The sequence below is a fragment of the Physcomitrium patens genome, chromosome 21 (genome assembly GCF_059467195.1).
Source record: "Physcomitrium patens ecotype Gransden chromosome 21, ASM5946719v1, whole genome shotgun sequence".
NCBI classification, from domain to species: Eukaryota; Viridiplantae; Streptophyta; class Bryopsida; order Funariales; family Funariaceae; genus Physcomitrium; species Physcomitrium patens.
In genome coordinates, this window is record NC_143430.1 from 10,343,552 (window position 1) to 10,362,768 (window position 19,217).

At 35.9% G+C, this 19,217-nt stretch overlaps 1 protein-coding gene and 1 long non-coding RNA gene across 2 annotated transcripts; one reads left to right on the plus strand and one right to left on the minus strand.

Moving 5' to 3' along the window:
- The first annotated feature begins 2,020 nt into the window (after positions 1-2,020).
- On the plus strand, positions 2,021-4,515 carry LOC149986757 (uncharacterized). Its single transcript, XR_016499661.1, has 2 exons — positions 2,021-3,135; positions 3,377-4,515. It is a non-coding gene; the product is annotated as an uncharacterized LOC149986757 (long non-coding RNA).
- A 1,584-nt stretch (positions 4,516-6,099) lies between these two features.
- LOC112274304 (F-box/kelch-repeat protein At5g15710) lies at positions 6,100-8,680 on the minus strand. Its single transcript, XM_024503667.3, has 2 exons — positions 7,803-8,680; positions 6,100-7,662 (listed from the first exon to the last, which is right to left on the minus strand). The coding sequence occupies exons 1-2, from the start codon at positions 7,807-7,809 to the stop codon at positions 6,449-6,451; spliced, it is 1,221 nt and encodes a 406-aa protein (XP_024359435.1). The 5' UTR covers positions 7,810-8,680; the 3' UTR covers positions 6,100-6,448.
- Between the last annotated feature and the right edge of the window lie 10,537 nt (positions 8,681-19,217).

Genomic DNA, 19,217 nt, shown 5'->3' on the forward strand with positions numbered 1-19,217 from the left:
ACATACATATATACATACACCAAGTGTTTTTTTATATAATAACATACATTGCAATGCTTCATCTTCTCTACTTCACTTTAATAATTGTATATTTCTATCATGTTATTTAAAAAGTTATTTAAAAAGTTTCTATTATGATGATATCTAATTTGGTTGTATTAAAAACCATATTGTATGGATCTAGAATTGGTACAGTGAGAAGAAGTAGTATATTAGGCCATTTTTTTGTCATTCTAAAAAATTTAACAAATAATTTAAATCATATATGAAGCTTTCATCAACAAAAAAATTATTAGAGTTTTATTTTTTTTCTTCATGATAGCTATACTATTTCCTTGGAGGAAGTACACTCAGACCAATTTAGAATGCAAACATAACAAAGATTATAAATTTTTATTATACAATGAGGTAAAAAATAAACAACTTATTTACTATTGCAAAAAATTTAAAAAAATCGAGAATAATTATCAATAGAATCTAAAGCTTCAAAATGTAGAGAAGATCATGTAAGAAAAATTATTTTGTATAAAATAAATACCACATACCTAAGCACAAAAAAATAGATATATCAAGTTTTTGATAAGTTATTGTCTATCCTTTTATAAGATTCTTTCTCATGTACAACTCCAATTATATCTCACTTCTATTTTTTAGGTTCTACAATTTATAACTTATAATAATTCTTGACCTAGAATTAAATATAGATCTCTAAATTGTGCCTATTTTCTTTATTAGAATTAAATATGTAATTTAGTTTCATATAAAATAAGGTATTGTAATATTTATTATATCTAAAAAATCTAAATATTTTTTAATTTTTTAATTTTATCATATTTTGGAAGATGCATCCAAGAAGGGTTGCAACTTCTTAATAGTGTGTGACGTTTCTATTCAATATTCACCGTACCATAGATTAGTTATTGATAATTTCTGATTTTTAATTTTAAATATGTCCTTGTAACCAAGATATAGTACAAGTTGGATTCTTCTTCAAGAATAACAAGAAACAAAAGATAATGTGTAAGCTTTGGATTAGACAATGGCTTGATAAAGATGTCGAAACATATAGAATTTATTGACAATATGTAAACTTAATTCTGTTGAGATTGTTGAATTCACAAATAAAATAGTGACAAATGTTAATATGCTTGGTGCAAGAGTAGAACTTAATAGTGTTGGCTAAAACTAATGCAGATTGGTTGTTATAATATATTAAGGTTGTAATTTTAAGAGTAGTGGTTTACTAGAAATCATTCATAAGGTAACATAGTTAAATTGCTTCAAAAGAGGCAATATCCATAGCCACATATTTTTGCTTCTATGTTCGACATGGTAGTTGATTGTTGAGAAATTGGATTCCAACTAATGAAGCCATGTGATAGAAGGAGGTTTGGTAGTGACTAATGTAGACAAAGTCTTGATAGTGGATAATGCGGAAGGAACCTTGGTAGCAAGTGGTGTGGACCATGCCAAAGCAATAAGGATCTTAGACATTGTTGAAGCAACAAATAGCACAGACCATATCAAAGTAGTGCGCAATACAAATGATGGCAAAGCAGCATGCATCATAAAAGATGTTGCTATAGTTAAGAAAGTAAAATCAAAGCCTCAAGTTAGGTGTCATGGACATATATATTTATTCCAATAATTATCTATATGATTAGATAGAAGTAGGTAAAAGTAGATTAATTTCATAATATCTTTTAGAGAAACTTCTCAAAAGCTTCATAGATACGGCTTTGACTTTATATATGTTTATAGGTTAGAAATTTAGTCAACAAGTTAGCCATATATTAAACATGTTGATAGCTGGTGGGACAAGCTAATAATGTAGCACACATATAAAAAACTTGCCTTGCAAGTTAAAACATGCATCTTGGAATTTGGACATATGTTGAAGGTCCTATATAATATTGCCACATAGCTTCTAGTTAGATAGTATATGTAGAGGCAAGAGTAAAACCTTCTTCACTCTTATCAACACTTTTCTTGTTCTTAGTCTAGTTTCAAGAATCTGTATTCTTCTTGTCTATAGTAATAGCCATTCTAGTCTTAATACTATATTACTTTTGAAATAATTATTTATTCTTCTTATATTTATTCTTCTTGAATTGAGAGGAGCGTTCATTCGATGACTCAGATCAAGCCGGAGTTGCAGATGATGAGAGAAGACCATGGAGCTTGGAAGCGTGCGCACAACCACTCTGTTTACGCTCAATGCTTCTTCATTCTTGCCTGGTCACGTTTGGGATAGCATAGGTCATAAGTGTGTCAGATCCTAAAAACTAAGACGACCGTGTAACCCATTAAAACTCGCTTCGAATTGCAATATGCAATAATGATATTTGAGTTATTTGTATTTAAGCACTTGATATTCTTGTTCTCTAGTACAGAAAGATCATGCCAGTTTTACTTCTTTAATTGTTAGCCACAGTTCAAGTAAGTGTTAACAACTGTGAACGAGTAGCATACTCTTCTTCTCTTGTCCTGCTTTCTCAAAGACCACCTTCTCTTGAACATTTTGTGTTTCCTTTTGCACTCTGTGCAGTTGCTGAGTCCCACGCTAGTCCCCACCGCTACCTTCACTTCTTGGACTGTACACCACAGTCACTCGGTCCCAGTCCCATGGTTCCACTTGTTTCAGCTCCTGAGTCGAAGTGCTGGGGTTAAGCAAATGTGGTCACGAGCAGTTGTGGATGAATTCAGATTTGTGGGGGCTAGAGGTGTTGGCTTGAAATCATGCACCATGCTTTGAGGGTCGAGGATCTCTCAGAAGCTGCTATTGCTGTGTATCCGTATGAGTGATGAGCAAGCGTTTTATTCTTTTCTTTCTTTCTGTTTTTGTGGCCATGTGTGACTCACGTTGATGTTAGGGTTTTATGAATGGTGACATCCTTCGGTTTGAGCAACTTGGGTTTGTACGTCGGTGTCTGTGGGGGAGCAATGTAAGATAGTGTAGATGGGCTTCAAAGATTTGTAGCGAGTGGTTGGGGGCGTGAAGCGGGAGGGTGTTCGGAGGTGTTGGTCAGTCGCTGTCGCTGGAAAGTTGCTGCGAGGTCAGAGATTTTCGAGGGTTTTTAATTCATTGTCATGGTTGGGGATCAGTGTATGTATTTTTGAGGTGGATTGATCAAGGTGAGTCTTTTCTTGCCGTGCGTGGTTTGTTCGTGTCGTTTCGGAAACAGTTGTCTGAGGCTTTTGCTGGCAATGTGGGTTCTCGACCCTTTCGATTGTGGCTGTCAGTCTCCACTCTTACAGACTTTTTTTTTTTTTTTTTTTTTTTTTTTTCTTTCTGAAGTCATTTTTGAAAATTGTGCGTGTCTAGCAGTGTGTCGTGTTTTTCGCAATGTTCATTTGGAACGTTTTATTTTTGAAGGTCATCAACCGAGCACATTGTGTTCGTTCTGAAGGATCAGGTGATCGGGATTCTAGTGAGTTCTGTTTGTAAGATAAACCCCTGGACTCACTGTCATAAATGCTTTGGGGTTGCGGGATTTGTGGAATGAGGTACTCCGCGGGTAACAAGAAGCTGTGGTGCTGCCCCAGGAATAGAAACTAGGAAGGACATTGAAATGAAGGAAATCCAATTTAATAGCAATATATTTTTTTTATATATTCGAATTTGAAGTTCATTCTGAATCAGTGTAGAATGTAGAAACTTAGATATTAGCAGCAAAGGAAAGAAATAAGGGTTTAGCACTGTGGGGCGGCCTTGATTTTACAGTGTCCTGGGAAAGCCAGCAAGCACCTGTGCTGACTCTATATGCACTACAATCTGGCTGTACATTCAACGATGGAGCGTGGGTTACAGCGTCGTTGGGCTGAGTTATGAAGCTGTGGTTTCTCAAGGGGAACATTGGCGGCTCATCACGTTGACTTTCTCTCACATCAGCTTCCTTCACTTGCTTTCTGACATGAGTGCTCTCTGGAGCCTAGGAATCGTCGAAGTGCCAAAGACTACACCCTGGGAAACGCTTACTACATACAGTGCTCAATAACAATGGTACTTCTGTCAGGGCTGATCGTATTCGGCATGTACCATATGCTACCTACCCAGGTGAAGTTGAACTTCTACAGACGAGTAATCGTGTGTTGTGTTTGGTTGGATGACCATCCTTGCTGTGAAGCAGCCATCTCTGATTCTGAATTTGTTTGGGCTTGTATCGCTCCCAATCAGCTTCGCACCGTTAGAGTATCTCATCTTTACATCCATCACTGTACCGTGGGCGAGTTTTCTCGGGCAGGATTAACGGTGGGTAATCTTAGTGGTTGGGGTGTAGTTCAAGGTATGACTAACTACTGGACAGTCACTTAAGCTGTTTGCATCGCACTGGGGTTTATTTAGAGCTTGAGGCGGACTACCTCGTTTGAGTTGCCATACTTGGAGGTTGAGTCTAGGGCATGTTAATATATGTCAAGCGTCGCTTCTGCCCCATCCAATATATCTACAAGCTGGTCAAGAGCTTCTCGTATTTTGCAAGGAAGCGACTTGGTGTGGCTCTCTGTTCAGTCTCATCATGAATCTCCTATCTCAGAAGTTGAGTACATTTTATATTTTTAATGGGATATAGCATGCTGTATCAATATGTGGTGATTCTGGCCTTTCTCTGCTTTGAATTTGCTTCGTCACGACCTCATAAGGTCGCAGAGCCTTGGCTTTACTGTTGTGATTGTGTTTTTGATGACTGCTTTACAGCAGTCTGGCAATCAAGTTCTCTGGCAACATCAATTAAGATGAAGTGGCCAATCAAAAGCATCATAATATTGAGAATTTATCTCATAAGCTCATGTACTAATTGCTGCCAGAACGCAAGGTAGATGCGAAGTGGTTGATAAGGGATGTTGTCAAGCTTGGCCTTGAAGAGTGAAATGAGAAAGAGACTCAGACAAATCTCTGTACTCCCCAGCCGGTGAGTTTAGCATATATTAGTAGACGAGACTGTTCAGACCTTGATTCCAATCGATCAGGATCCTAGACCATTTATTTCTACTTGTATTTTTAGTATTAAATAGGCATCCATGATCATCTCTTCAGATGGTGAAAGACCCGCAGCTTTGACGATGTTGTAATATTCTGTTCATTTTAAATTCGAGACAGCTTTTCTTGTTACTGAAGTTCGTTATTTGGAAGTGTCGATTGCATGATTGATCCTTACTCATACTTTGACTCTCTGGAGACATGATGTGAGCAGAATCAGTCTTAATATTCCTGAATCTCAGGAGGATAAGTGACTTACGGCACCATCGACTTTGCTTACCAGTAAAATATTCATCTATGACAAGATTCTCTTGTCGCCGTTACTTCACTCGAAACTCCTTGTTTTTATATTCTCTGATTCTTTCATTGTCGGTTCCATCAGTAGATTAGCACGAAACTCACCTTTTCCTTCTGGTATTGTTACACATCCCTCGGAGCTGGGGTTTCCCATGCGTGAGTGCCAATATTTGACCGCCCGTCCCTCATGTAACTACACTCACGCATCAAATGTCTTCAAAAGGTGACAGCATCGTAACCACTCTTATGGACTTTTTGTTTTATTATTTGGAAGGTCGTTTGAAGTTGGTTGTGGGGCAATTGAGCCACAAACACAAACAAACTACAGTCTGTTGCTTGTCTCCACATGGGAGACACCCAACAACATCACAGCTCTAGGACTCTGAACCTGTGACGTTGAGTTTCCAGCTTCACATTTGACGAGTTCTTGAGATGTAGCTCAGGAACCAGATCGCCGCGACTGCACATCTTTTGAGGCCACTAAACTCGATCTCCATGTAAAAACCTCCCAAGTACAGCGATCTAAGGTAGCAGGGATATTTAGAGAACAGTTGTTTCGGTGTCGGGCGAAAAAACTGGGGTGTGCGATTTGTGGTAACATCGTATATGATTCAATATTACCTGTTGCTTGTGTGGAGACATTGCAGTGTGCAGATATCAAGCACATTGTTGCATGAGGTTGTACAGGGCATAATGTATCACTACAGCGCTTCAATGTTCCTGACTCATTTTCTTGTGTAGAACAACCGGGAACGAATGACTGAAGTGAGTGAAAGAAAATTTGACGGTAAATGCTGGGCGAGAACCAATGGGGAGAGAGATACTGTAATTGAATTTGCTGCGTTTTTATATTTAGTGATGGGAAGTCCTTCCGTGAAAAAAGACATCGCAATTTGTACAGATGGCCTCGTCTAGTCAGGGAGGCAGCACCACTAGTAGAAAAGAGGGCCAGAAGATTGCTGCCCACCTTCTCTACTACTGAAGCAAACGACATCAATCGATCAGAAATAATCGACGATGGTATTGATAGGTAGCGTGTGTGCGGCCAATCCTGTCTCGGAAGTTACAAACCCTAAAATTCTTGCACCCCGGACCACACCTGTTATGAATTTTGTACAACTACATTATGCTACGATCTGTAAGATTACTGAAAGCCCTCCAAAAATCATGTCTCTACGGTTGGATATCTACTCTCAAATGGACCGAGAAACCTCCATACGCAGCCATGCTCTTCGTCTTGCTCCCCGGGCTGCTGGGTAGAATGTGCCAGAACCGTTCCTCTAAGTCATACAACCACCGCTCACCCGTGGTGGTAGAGATGAAGCACAATCCCTCGGATTCTTCATAGCTGCTGTACTCGCAGACATTGAAGTGGTCCAGGAATTGCTTGGAGGGACCGAGCGGAACATCATCAAGAGACGTGGTCACGCGCAGTCCCTTGGGGTCGAGCTCAGAGATCTGCACCCGGTCGGATCCCTCATATTTGGCTTTCATTATTCTGCTTATCATGAGAATGCGGCCATGGTGCTGCACCAGGTGCACGTTACTGTGCATGCCTGGCAGAAACACATGGTAAGATTCCCACAAGCCAGTGTCCATGTCGAAGGTGGAGATTCCCGTCTTGCACTGCGTCGTGCACACCAGCTTGTTGCCTTTCACAATAGCCTGGCTGGGGCATCTATCATAGTAGGGGAAATTGTGCCGGGTTGGCACGTCTTCGAATTCGGTCCACGCCATGTACTGCGAGTGGTACACGCGCGTTACTCGGCGGTCGTAATCAATGAGCACAATTTTGTAAGATCGGTTGAAATTGTCCACAACCATGGCTACATACTGCGGCAAACTGTACGCCTTGGACCCTCCCCACCGAGGGAGCAGCCTCCAGGAGCGAGTGGCGGGGTTGCACACACCAATCACCACCTCTCTATTGGTAGCAGTAGTGTTTCCCTTGTACGCCACGAAGCAGAGCAATCCTCCGCCGACAGAAGTGATGTAGAAGTCGCGGAAAGGGATACAATCCAGCGACATATTGAACCAATTCTTGGAGATGGGGCAGTACAGAGAGCTGTCGCGGAGGTAGTAAAGCTCCGGGCCTTGCTGGAAGAAGGCGAAGGCCGAGAACGCAGGCTCATTCACTGTGAGCACATACGAGGCGCACTGCACGGTGCTGTGCCGTTGTGAAGACAGGAAAGCGCTGGAGTGAAGGAGGTGGTTCCACTTTTTGCAAACTGCTCGCATTGGGAGGAGGTATGGCAGGGGGAGATGCGAGAGAATGATTTCCACGAGTGGCTCGGGAAGAGCCCCCCACAGCTCTGGATCCATCCATACTTGCTTCTGGCGCGTATCGCTAGTCAGAGAAAGACTTGAAAGGTTTACGTCCAACAACCCTGCAATAAGAAAAGAATAAAGAAGAGAAATCACGCTTTCAGAATCCATATTCCAGAATCTCGTCAAACTTAATCATCGCAAATTTTCAACGTTGAACTGATGCTCAAGTGGGAAGATCCATACACAAATTCCAACGTACCAGGCATCGTGATAAACTGTGTTCGTGGTAGATGGGGAACTTTGGGGAAGAGAATCTCCGCGCTTTCAGTGAGAGGTGAGGGATAAGGTAGTGTACATGATCAAGCTAATTCTCCCGCAGGGACTTCTTGGATCATCGAAATGACAACAAGGAAGAGGAAATCCCTTGCAGCAGCGGCAGCATTCACAGCTCGTATCACTGAGTTTGAATCGAACTTACAACTGTGGGTCATTGAAAGCACGAGGAGTTGCGCAGGGAATTACAGCTCCAGCTGCAGAATTCGGGCTCACACACGCAATGAGATGATTGAAACCACCTCACAAAACGCGTGCAGTTTATGCTCCCCAACAGATATTGATGCATCATGCTTTCTTCAACGCGACTGTCCCATATCCAGGACAAGCGCAATGTGCACGGGATTTTAGCATCTGTTGAGGCCCCGCTCAATCCAAGCCCACTAATTAACCTTTAACCCACATGAAAAGTCTACAACGACAAGAAAATTCCGAATGCAACTCAAACACAATCGCAGAGTCACGATTACAACTCAGTTGCGCAGAGAAGAGAGGAAGGATGAGGGGGAACAGAGACCCGGAGTGAGGAGCTGTGGAAGCGAAGAGAGCAGTGAAGAAAGCCTACTGAGTGAGGGGAAGGGTCCGGAGAGACGTTTGCTTATAAAGCAAATGGGGCAACAGAAGAAAATGCATCCCTTCCCATCGCCATCGCCGGCTTGCTCGAGTCCTTCCTTCCCTTCCCATTGTCCATCCTGCTGCATTACCTGCCATTGACCACTCTAGTGCAGCTCTAGAGTTAGTAGCCCTCGAGCTAGTGGTTGGAGGGAGGCAAATATTACGACCCTCGCCTCCGCATTCATGAGAACGCTGTAACCGAAGACAACGCCGGTCAATTCTTCTTTCTTTCCTTTGTTTTTCTTTTTTTTTCCTTTCCCTTGGGGTGGTGTCAGAGTGAGGACGATAACCTTCGCTTTTCTCTCTGGACTCAACCCTAATTTCTGTTAGTGTGTTCTTTTTGCCTCTCTCCGTGGTTATTTCTTTTGCCCTCCTCCTCGTACCTACTCCCTCCGCAACCACTACAGAAGCTGATGTCAACGAGTGGTATCATTCGCTGGGAACTGAATTGATTGTGCGATGTCGGTCTGTTCTTATCATTGAGTTGAAAACAATCGTAAGCATGAACACGATTTCTTTTCTACGTTTTTTTCTATCGCCTGTGTTCTGTTTTCAGTTTTCACCTCAGGTAAGTTTTGGGGTTTCCTTGTTGCGTTTTATTTTAGAAAGTGTACATGTCTCACGGGGAGCATATTCGATCCCATTTCATTCCTCATCATGATGAACATGTGAAAAAGATAAAGAGTAGGGTTGGAATTGAGTTAAATGCATGTTAAACTTCCAAGTAGTGCACTTTTGTTCCACAACTACTTCTGCTTCTTCTTCTTCTTCTTCTTTTGTCCGTTGCAACGTTTTCCGACTCTTTTGGTTTGCTTTCCCACAACTGATGTGGCGGAGAGGTGGTAGCCCTTTCTTCAATGCTGGACCCCGTTTTTTCAGACACCCAGGTGGAAAACAAAGCAAAAACAACACAGAAATAAAAATAAATTTTAAAAGCTAAACAACAACAGTAAATGAAAACTGGACAGGGACTCGCAGGTCCATGGCTTCTATTGCTGTAGCCACCGTCACGCCCTGCTTGTTTTCACGACGACTAATGGTGGGATGGTGGTGAGAGGAGGAGGAGGTTGCCATGGCTTCACCACCACCGAGAAACAGGAACCCAACTCAGCAATCAAACAGAACATAAAATATTACAAAAACGCTGTTGAAACTGATGTGCATTGGCTTGAGGTCCACGAAAGCTCTTGTGTGTGAACTCATACATACTAAGTTTGTGCGTATCCCTCCAAGATTTTTCTAACTAAGTCGTTAGCATATGGGGGGGGTCACGCAAGCTTCGATCATGTAATTATCTTTAGATTTCGTGTGTGAAGCGCTTTCCACCGATCACTAAAATAAATTTACAGGATTGGATTGCAACAAGCTTGGTGATAGCACAAAAATCTGTCCACTTAATAGTGCTATTTGAAAAGAAAAAAATTGTACGCAAATTAATCACCGTAAGTCACCACTCAATTATAGTCGTCGGTGGCACATATGTTCATCCAGAGAGGACCTTCGGGGGGCGATTCGCCGTGTCTCCAAAACCAGCCTGGAGCAGGAGCTTTCAAGGAAAAGAGGAACACAGACTGCGCAAGGTGGGGCCAGGGAGCGATGACGCTAAGGAAGTGGGCCAGGCTGTATGCAATCGAAACCAACTTAGAAAACTGAAAAGCAACGGAGAGATCGCGGAGTTTGCTTTCGACCAGATTTAGTAGGGTGACAGAAGTTGGAGCATCTGCACACACCTATTTGACTAATTTGGAGCAGCCATCGACGGCCGAGCAGCGACCACGCGGAGTCCAACTCTCAGTGTGAGCGTCTGCATGGTGATAGTCAACCTTTAGCGGATCGGCACCTGGTATCTAGCTTCCACTAAGGTAGATCGCATTGATGAATCGGGCCGCCCTGCTGCCGCCTGCCACTGAACGAGCAAGAGGAAGTGGAGCCGGGTTCCAGAATGGGCAAGCTCGGGCATCTGGGTGGCGGGAAGTAAATGCCCATCTCCGCCGAAGCCAAGCAGAACAACGCCCTTCGTACCTACCCTTGCTACATTCCTTTAATCCCCTCGACTACTTTTCGTCTTTATGATCGGCTGTCTCGGAAAGGGCGCCTGAGCAAGGGGTGGGTTTTCCGGTTTTGTTTTGGTGTGCTGCGTGCAGGTCGTTCAGTTCAGGATATGCCTGCGAATCCAGGGCTTTTCCATTATGACTTCCATACCAATATTGGCACACTAGCAAGAGTCTCCCCCCCCCCTCGGGAATTGTTTGTGGCAAGCGATTGCGAGTCCAGGCAATGAATTATTCAGAACAGCAGTACGAAAATCCATGTGCGGGATTTAAGCAAGATCCAAAAGCGGAACCATGAATGTGGAGCCCTTTCTCTCTTTCGCCGTCCGACCCCCCCCCCCCCTCCCAACGCACCACCAGTTGACTATACTTTTTCCCTGTTTTTCCTCTACTTAGTGTCCCGAAGAAAGGGGGTACACAGAAACTAAGAGGAATGAACAGAGATGGCAGGATTTGATTCGACACGAAACTTATGGTGGTGGACCCATCTCTCCTTTCTCCTCTCCCGTCTCCTCTCCTCCGCCTCTCCGGCAACAACAGCACCACCACTATCATCAACAACTGCAGCTGTGAGGGCTGCCTGATGCGTTGGAAGTAGTGCTGGCAGACACATGGCGACACGGTGCGGTGCAGTGCAGTCCAGTGAGGAGCAGTGCAGCTTGGCTGAGCTGGGCTGGGCTGGGCTCTCTCTCTCTCACTCTCTTTCATCTTATCCAGTTGTTGCAGGGCCCCGACGGACTGGACACCACATCTCACCCAACCGACCTGGTCCCTCTATCTCTCTCACTCTCTCTCTCTCTCTCTCTCTCTCTCTCTGTTTCTCTCTCTCTTTGTCCCCCAGACTAGTAGACTCACTCACTCTCTTACTCTCTTACTTTACTGCACTGTTCCAGTGTTCCAGTGCAACAGAAGCACTCGACCCCTGATGGATGCAAGCGCAGCTCAGATCAGATCCGGAAGGGAAAGAAATAAAGAAGGAAGAAGAAGGAACAGATGAATGAATGTTTGGATGGATGGAGGATGGTCATCGAGAGAGTGTGAGTGAGAGAGTGTCCCGAGCTTCGAGAGAGAGAAAGAGAGTATTGTGTGTGAATGTGAGTGTTGGTGTTGTGTAGTAGGAGGAGGAGGAGGCGTTGTAGGACTAGGAGGAGTGTGAGTTGTAGAGTAGTTGTAGAGTTGTCGAGGAGGAGCCTTTTGTTTTGTTGGTTTGTTTGTTAGCTTTGTAGTTGTTGTTGTTGTTGCCTTTTGGCTGCTGCGTAGTAGCCTCGCCCTTTTGCTGTCACGCCTTTCATCTCCTTTTGTTGTCCTTCTGTCTACCAGGAAGGACACTTCACTCCCATTCCTCGAGTCCCCAAACATTAACCCTTTTTTCCCTTCTTTTAATTAAAAAAAGTGTTTGTTGGGGTTGGGTTTGTTGGAATATCTATCCATCTACGCTTCTTTTTCCTTTAATGATTATCACATGTATATATATATATATATATATATATGTGTGTGTGTGTGTGAATGGACTTTATTTTGGGGTTGAATTTGGGATTGGGTGGTATTATGTTTTTTTGTATTTTAGGATTTGTTGTCGTGACATGAGGTTATATTCTTATTATAGAATCATTTGGTAGTTTAAAACCACTTGAGATTAGGTAGGTCAGGTTTGCACTACTTTTATAATAAAAGTTAGGGCCTTTTGAAACTAACGAGGTTCAAGCACAATTGTTTGTTTGTTTTGTTTTGTTTTTTTTGTTCTTTGATTTCTTTTTTATTTTTTCTTTCTCTCTTTTTATTATAGAAGTATATACATTTCAAAAAAAATCTTACACTTAAAAGCTATTTTTGGTTTTATTATTTTTATTACTGTGTGTAGTTTATGATATTCAGTAAACTAAATTATTATTTTAAATTATAACAAGCTTCAAAACCATATTCTATATTTTTTTCTAAGTCAGGTCTTAATCAAGTAAAGTAAACATATCTAAAGTAATATTCTGTTTTTATTTCTGTTTTTAAAATCATTTATTTCTTGTGTGAATATATGTATAAATAAATTCATATATAATAAAGTGGGCCAAATTCCTATTTTTATGCAAACAGTCAAAAATAAAATCACAAAAATTTAAAATTTTGGCATCCACAAAAATACAGCAAAATCTTATATCAGAAAATAAATAATTATGAAGTTACCATAAATAACACTTTGATTGTTTATAAATTTTAAAATACTTAATAAAATACTTATTTATAGATTGAGGATATAACTTTGAGACAAAAAGAACTAAAAATCTATACATGAATAATTTTGGTCCTTAAAAAAAAAAAAAAAAAAAAAAAATTGTTAAAATTAACACTTTAACTTTATAATAGCTAATTATTTAATAAATAAATAAATAAAAATACTAAATTGAATAATTTAAATCTTAAATTAATCCACTTTATTTTTATGATTTAATTCTTGTGGCTATTTCAATTTGAGAATAGAAAAATCTATAAATTTAGTAAACAAAAACAAAAATGAATCCAAGATACTCCTTGAAGAGAAGGGTTTTAAGGTCTCTCTTGCATCACTTTGTCTTAGCTCTAGTTCTAAAGCACTCTAGAATATCCAATTCTAACACACAAAATGTAGGAACATATCTTCATCCAATGTCATAAACATACATATTTATTTAAAAAAGAAGTGCTAGATAGAAGGTAAATGTAGGTAGATTTGTAGTTTATGATATTCTTAGAAGCTTCATAGATGCATATTTGACTTTATACATGTTTATAGTTGATTGGTAGGTTAGAAACTTGGCCATCAAGTTAGTCATATGTCACACAAAAAGATTGCTTGTGGTACAAGCTAATTATATAGTATACATATAGGAAATTTGTCTTGTAAGATACATGTTTTGCAAATTAAACACGTTTTGGAGGTCCTATAGGATGTTACTACATACCTCCTAGTTAGAAAGTATATATGGAGGTAAGAGTGAAGCCTTCTTCACTCTTGTCAATGCATTTTTGATCTTTAGTCTTGTTTCAAGACTTTTTAATTTTTTTGTCTTTAGTAATAGCCATTTTTAGTTTAATATGTTACCATCTTTGAGTGATTTCTAGTCTTTTTGAGTGACATAAGAGTGTCTTGAGATTTTCATTTTTTGAGATTTTTGTCCTTGATATTCAATATCCATCTATTTCATTTTCCTTACTTTTTGTCTTGAATAAAAAAAAAACATTCAAATTTGTCAAATGAATAAGTATATATATATATATATATATATATTAAAATTTTAATTAAATTATAGGATTAATATAGACCAATTTAAGATTTATGTAGATTGATTTAATAGTATTCTAAACAAATGATATAATATCATAAACATCTATATTATTTGAAAAAATACAAGAAGATTAAAATACTACTATTTTTTTATAAAATAACATAATAAACTTAATAGATATAAGGTAACTTTATAAATTTTTATAGATGTATTATTTTAATATTATTAATTTTTTTTAAAAAATCTTAAAATATTTACAAAAACAATTAATTTGAAAAAGCATCTGATCATTTAGACACTTCTTATAATCTCTTTAAGGCTAAAAAAATATTTCTATAAGGATTTTATTTTTTATTTAATATATAAAATAATAATATCACAATTATCATCAATCTTATTGATACATCTCTTATGTTTTAATCATGCTTCAAGTAATTTATTTTTTTTTAAATTTAAAACGGTATTTTTAGTTTTTTATTATTTAATATATATATATATATATATAATTTAAATATGTAATTTTTGAATCTCTAAAAATTACTATAATTGATAAAAAAAATTAAAATGATAAATAATTAACTTAAAATTCATCCTTCCAATTTGTAAGTAATTAGATTTAACAAAATTAAACTAAATAGTAGCTCTTTTTTATATGAACATGTAAAAAATTTGAAAAAATTGTAATAAATATTTGTATTATTATTTTTAATTAATCATATTGAATGATGATTAAATTTTAAAATAATTTTAAATTAAATAAGTTGTCAAAATTATATCATCTGAAGTATAAACATATATATATATATATATATATATAATTCAACAATTGAAATCCGTATTTATGGCCACAAAATCATTAATTTATGTAGCAAATGAAACCTCTGGAAGAACCTCAAATGTCCAAAATCACTACACAAATTAGTTCTTAATCAATAGTTCAATGATACCCTATTGTTGAGGACATGAATTTCAAAAGACTAAAAAATCAATCAATTCTTGTGTCATTCAAAAAGATTAAAAAAATCACTCAAAGATGGTAATATACTAAACTAGAATGGCTATTGCTATAGAAAAAAAGACTAAAAAATCTTGAAATAAGAATAAGGACTAAAAAAGCATTGATAAGAGTGAAGAAGACTTCACTCTTGCCTCCATATATACTATCTAATTATAAGCTATGTGGCGACATTCTATAGGACCTCCAACATGTGTTCAATTTGTGATACACGTATTTTAACATGTATGGCAAGTTTTTTATATGCGCACCACATCATCATCTTGTACCACAAGCTACCTATATGTGCAAGATATGACTAACTTATTGGCCAAGTTTCTAACCTATCAATCAATTACAAATATGTATAAAGTCAAAATCATGTCCATGAAGCTTCTAAGAAGCTATCTTGTAAGATAATATCAAATCTACCTACATTTACCTTCTACCTAGCACTTCTTATTTAGATAAAGATATATGTTCATAACACCTATGAAGATTAGAAATTAAAGACTACATAGAATCTACCATTGCTGTAGAAATATTATTACTTTTTATAGCCTTGATTGAGAGCTTTCAAGCTTGATGCCTATTAATCATGCAATGCTACTCTCAAAAATCTACAGCAATAGCATACAAATTTTAATCTTTTATTGATCAAAAGTTAAGTTATTATTTCACTTTTGCTTTACTTTATTTGTAAAAATAATGAGATATGCAGCCAATCAAAGATAATTTTTGTCTCCTATGGTTTATCTTTTTATTTTTATTTTTAAACTATTTTATATAAGAAATATTGAGATATCAATTATTACATTTTATTAAATAAATATTATTATTATTAAAAGATAAAAAAAAAATTACAAAAAATATAACATTTAGAAGAATAATAGTAATGACTCAAAAATAATCAATTTCATCAAATGATTACAAATAAATCAAATTTAAATAGTAAAATATAATCTAAAAGGTCAATAATATAGTTTTTTTAGCATTAATATTTAATTTAAGAATTTATCCTAAACTATATCATCAAATATCTTAAAATATTTTATTTTTTAGTATTAAAATTTTTTTAATTATTTTTTTTATTATTCTTTTAAAAAATTATTTAAAATTTGAAAATTATTTACAGTAGAAAAATAAATATATTAAGCTTTTATAATTTTTTATTACAATAAAAGTAACTAAAGTAAGATTTTTGGAGTGTTGAATATTTTCATTAATTTTTTTAATTATTTGTAAGTAATATTTTCTATATTATCATAATGCTAATCTATTATTATTTATTTTTAAAATTATGAAATTTGATTTTTAAATTTTGAATCTAACATTATTTTGATTTTTTGATATTAATATTGATATATATATATATTTAATTTGAAATAAAAAAGTGGTTTTTTACATATCTCTAAAAAATATTATATAGACATTGTTTTTTATATGGTTATTTTTTATAACTTATAATTTTTTAATAAGAAATTTTTGAAAAGCTAACTCTGTCTAAAAGCTACAACACAGAAGTAGTAATTGGATATTTTCTACCAATTGGACTAACTTCAATTGATTTTATTGTAGAATCATAACCCTTGATAAGTTGATTCAGTTGAAACTTGTTGCTTTGAGTTTTTGACAAAACACTCTTAGATCCAAAAAGATTCTTATAAAACTCATTTTTTCTTGAAATTAGTTTTACTTGAAATTTTGAATGACTTCAAAAGAAAGACTTCTAAAAAAATGAGCTTATTTTAGATGTAGTTTTGCAAATTATATGAATAAATTTGCCTTTTCACATATCCATCTCGTCCTTGAATTTGGATATTTAAATAGATTTTACATAATTTTACTTCATAGAAAGCATATATTAGCTCCTATATTTGCACAACAAAACATTGACCCCACTTCCTTCAAAAAAAAATACCAAATTATAAGAGTTGTTATTTTGCTTTGCTCTTTTCTAGATTCTTCTATACATATGCATGTATGTGTATGTACATATATATATATATATATATATAATGGTGTATGCAACAAGTGAATTAATATGTTGATTAAGGTCTCACTCAAGACAAGACTATTGCTGTATAATATTCATTTAACATTTATTTTTCAATGTTTGTATCAGTCTCAAGTTGTGTCCCTCTACACAAAAGTCTACATTGCAGTTTTTCTATACAGTAAGTCTAGAACTGTTCACACAATCATATTGTGTATTTGACCAAATCTATTTTTTCTGATCCTTTGAAAATTGGGTTGACCTTATGGTTATGGGTTGTAGAAAATAAATAAACAAACAATAAATTATCTAACTTTCAATGGAGGAAAAGAAACATATATACATCGGATAGCATGACCATTACTACATTTACCCATTTATTTATTTTTATTACATTAGCCACATTATTTTTGTTGGGCTTATTATTATATTGAATGAGCATTAATGAATTCATGCATACAGAGTGAAAATTGTTGTCCCTGTGTAACATCTAAACTTACATTACCATTCAAGAAACTTTTAGCTTCCTATATAATACTTGTTTTGTTACAAGAATTTCCAGCTAGATATGCATCGAAATAATACCAAGAAGAATCTTTCGTAAGGATGAAACTTCAATTCCATTCAAATTCTCTATTACAGTCCAACATCCAACCAATTGTGGGCAACTTCAAAAGATGTCCCTACACCATTTCAATAATATAAATCATAATATGTATGTATGTATCCATACACTAGGAAAATCCATGCTGTTGGCAACAAAAAAAAATTATTTACTGAAAAATATTTATTAAAAATTATGATGGCTGATCTCACAGTAATTTGACCATGTCTAGTGATCTTACATTACTACTCTACAATGTGATAATCATGTAACATGCACATTGTGATATCTAATTAATCAAAAGTTGAGTTATTGCTTCACTTTGATGAAAATAATGAAATATGCAGCCAATCAAAGATGGTTTTTGTCTCCTATGATTTATCCTATTTGTTTATCCCTTGAGATATTTTATGTAAGAGATATATAATTAGAAGCATAGATAAGAAACAAAATGGACAAGTAGTAGGCAATGACTATGTAGAATAGAACTCCTACTCATCCATCCACCCATCCATAAATTGGATAAAAAAATAAAAAATAAAAAATAAAAAATTTTCTCACATAATATTTCATAATTTTTCAAAAGATATACCAAAAACCAATACCATGAGATTTGTGTAGACGTAATTATATTAACTCGAGAAAACATAAGGCATTTCTATAAAAGTAGCTTAAAACTGTTATTAATGGGAGTTAAGGGAAAAAGAGTTCAAATAATGACTAAGTTACAAGTTAGTCATTGATAAATGAATTGGGTGGTTATCAAAGATTAATGAGGTTGATTCATAATAATAACATGGGTGTAAAATAACTCCTTTTAAAATATTCTCTTATTTTATTATTTCATTTTTCTTCTTAAGATATTCTTGTTAGGAAGAAAAAAGAAAAAAATGGTACTTAAAACATAAAAAAATATAAGATTTTAATTTTTATACATATCATCATAGATATGTCTTTTTTAAAAATAGCATGAATGTTTCTGAAGATATTATTAGGGATTCCAGAGATAAGCATAAGACCATCTTTAAAACTTTCACACAATGAAGGAATTTAAACAAATTACAACAACCAGAATTTTAGAACAATGTTTTTTATATTATTATCTAAAGTTGGATGAATACATACATACATACATACATACATACTTCTGTCAGGAAGATATCAATTTCCCAGAGATACAAATCTGAATTATTATTAAAAATAAAAATGATTAATACAATTCATCTTCAGACAATTTTTTCCTCAAGCACTGTATGAATGTATGAACATATATATATATATATATATATATATGTATGTGTGTGTGTGTGTGTCTATTTCCTAGAGCATTAATATCTTGAGTAATAATATTAATTTTATACCCTCCAAACAACACTTTTGTTGGATCACCAGAAAATCTTAATTATTATACAACACATGTCAACAATGTTAGATAGACAGACATCTTTTTATTTTATTTAAATGATGCAATCAAATCTCAACACACCACATCTAATTACTTGCTTTGTATCTACATGTCTATTACTTTGGAAAAGTAATTTGATTTCCATCCCTTTGAATAGCTTGCATGGTTTTATATATCATATTAACAACTCACAAACTATTCACCTCATGAGCCTTATACTTCATACACATTCTGTACAATAGCACATGGATTGATATGGAATATATATAACTTTGATTGATGCTAACCATTTTTTTTCCTTCTCCTTCTTTTGTTATTATTCCCTCAAATGATTCCATTTTATTGTAGCCCACACATGAAAGGAGGTGCAAAAGTGAATGTCTTTTGGAATAACTAAATATTCTTTGGACACGAGGGAA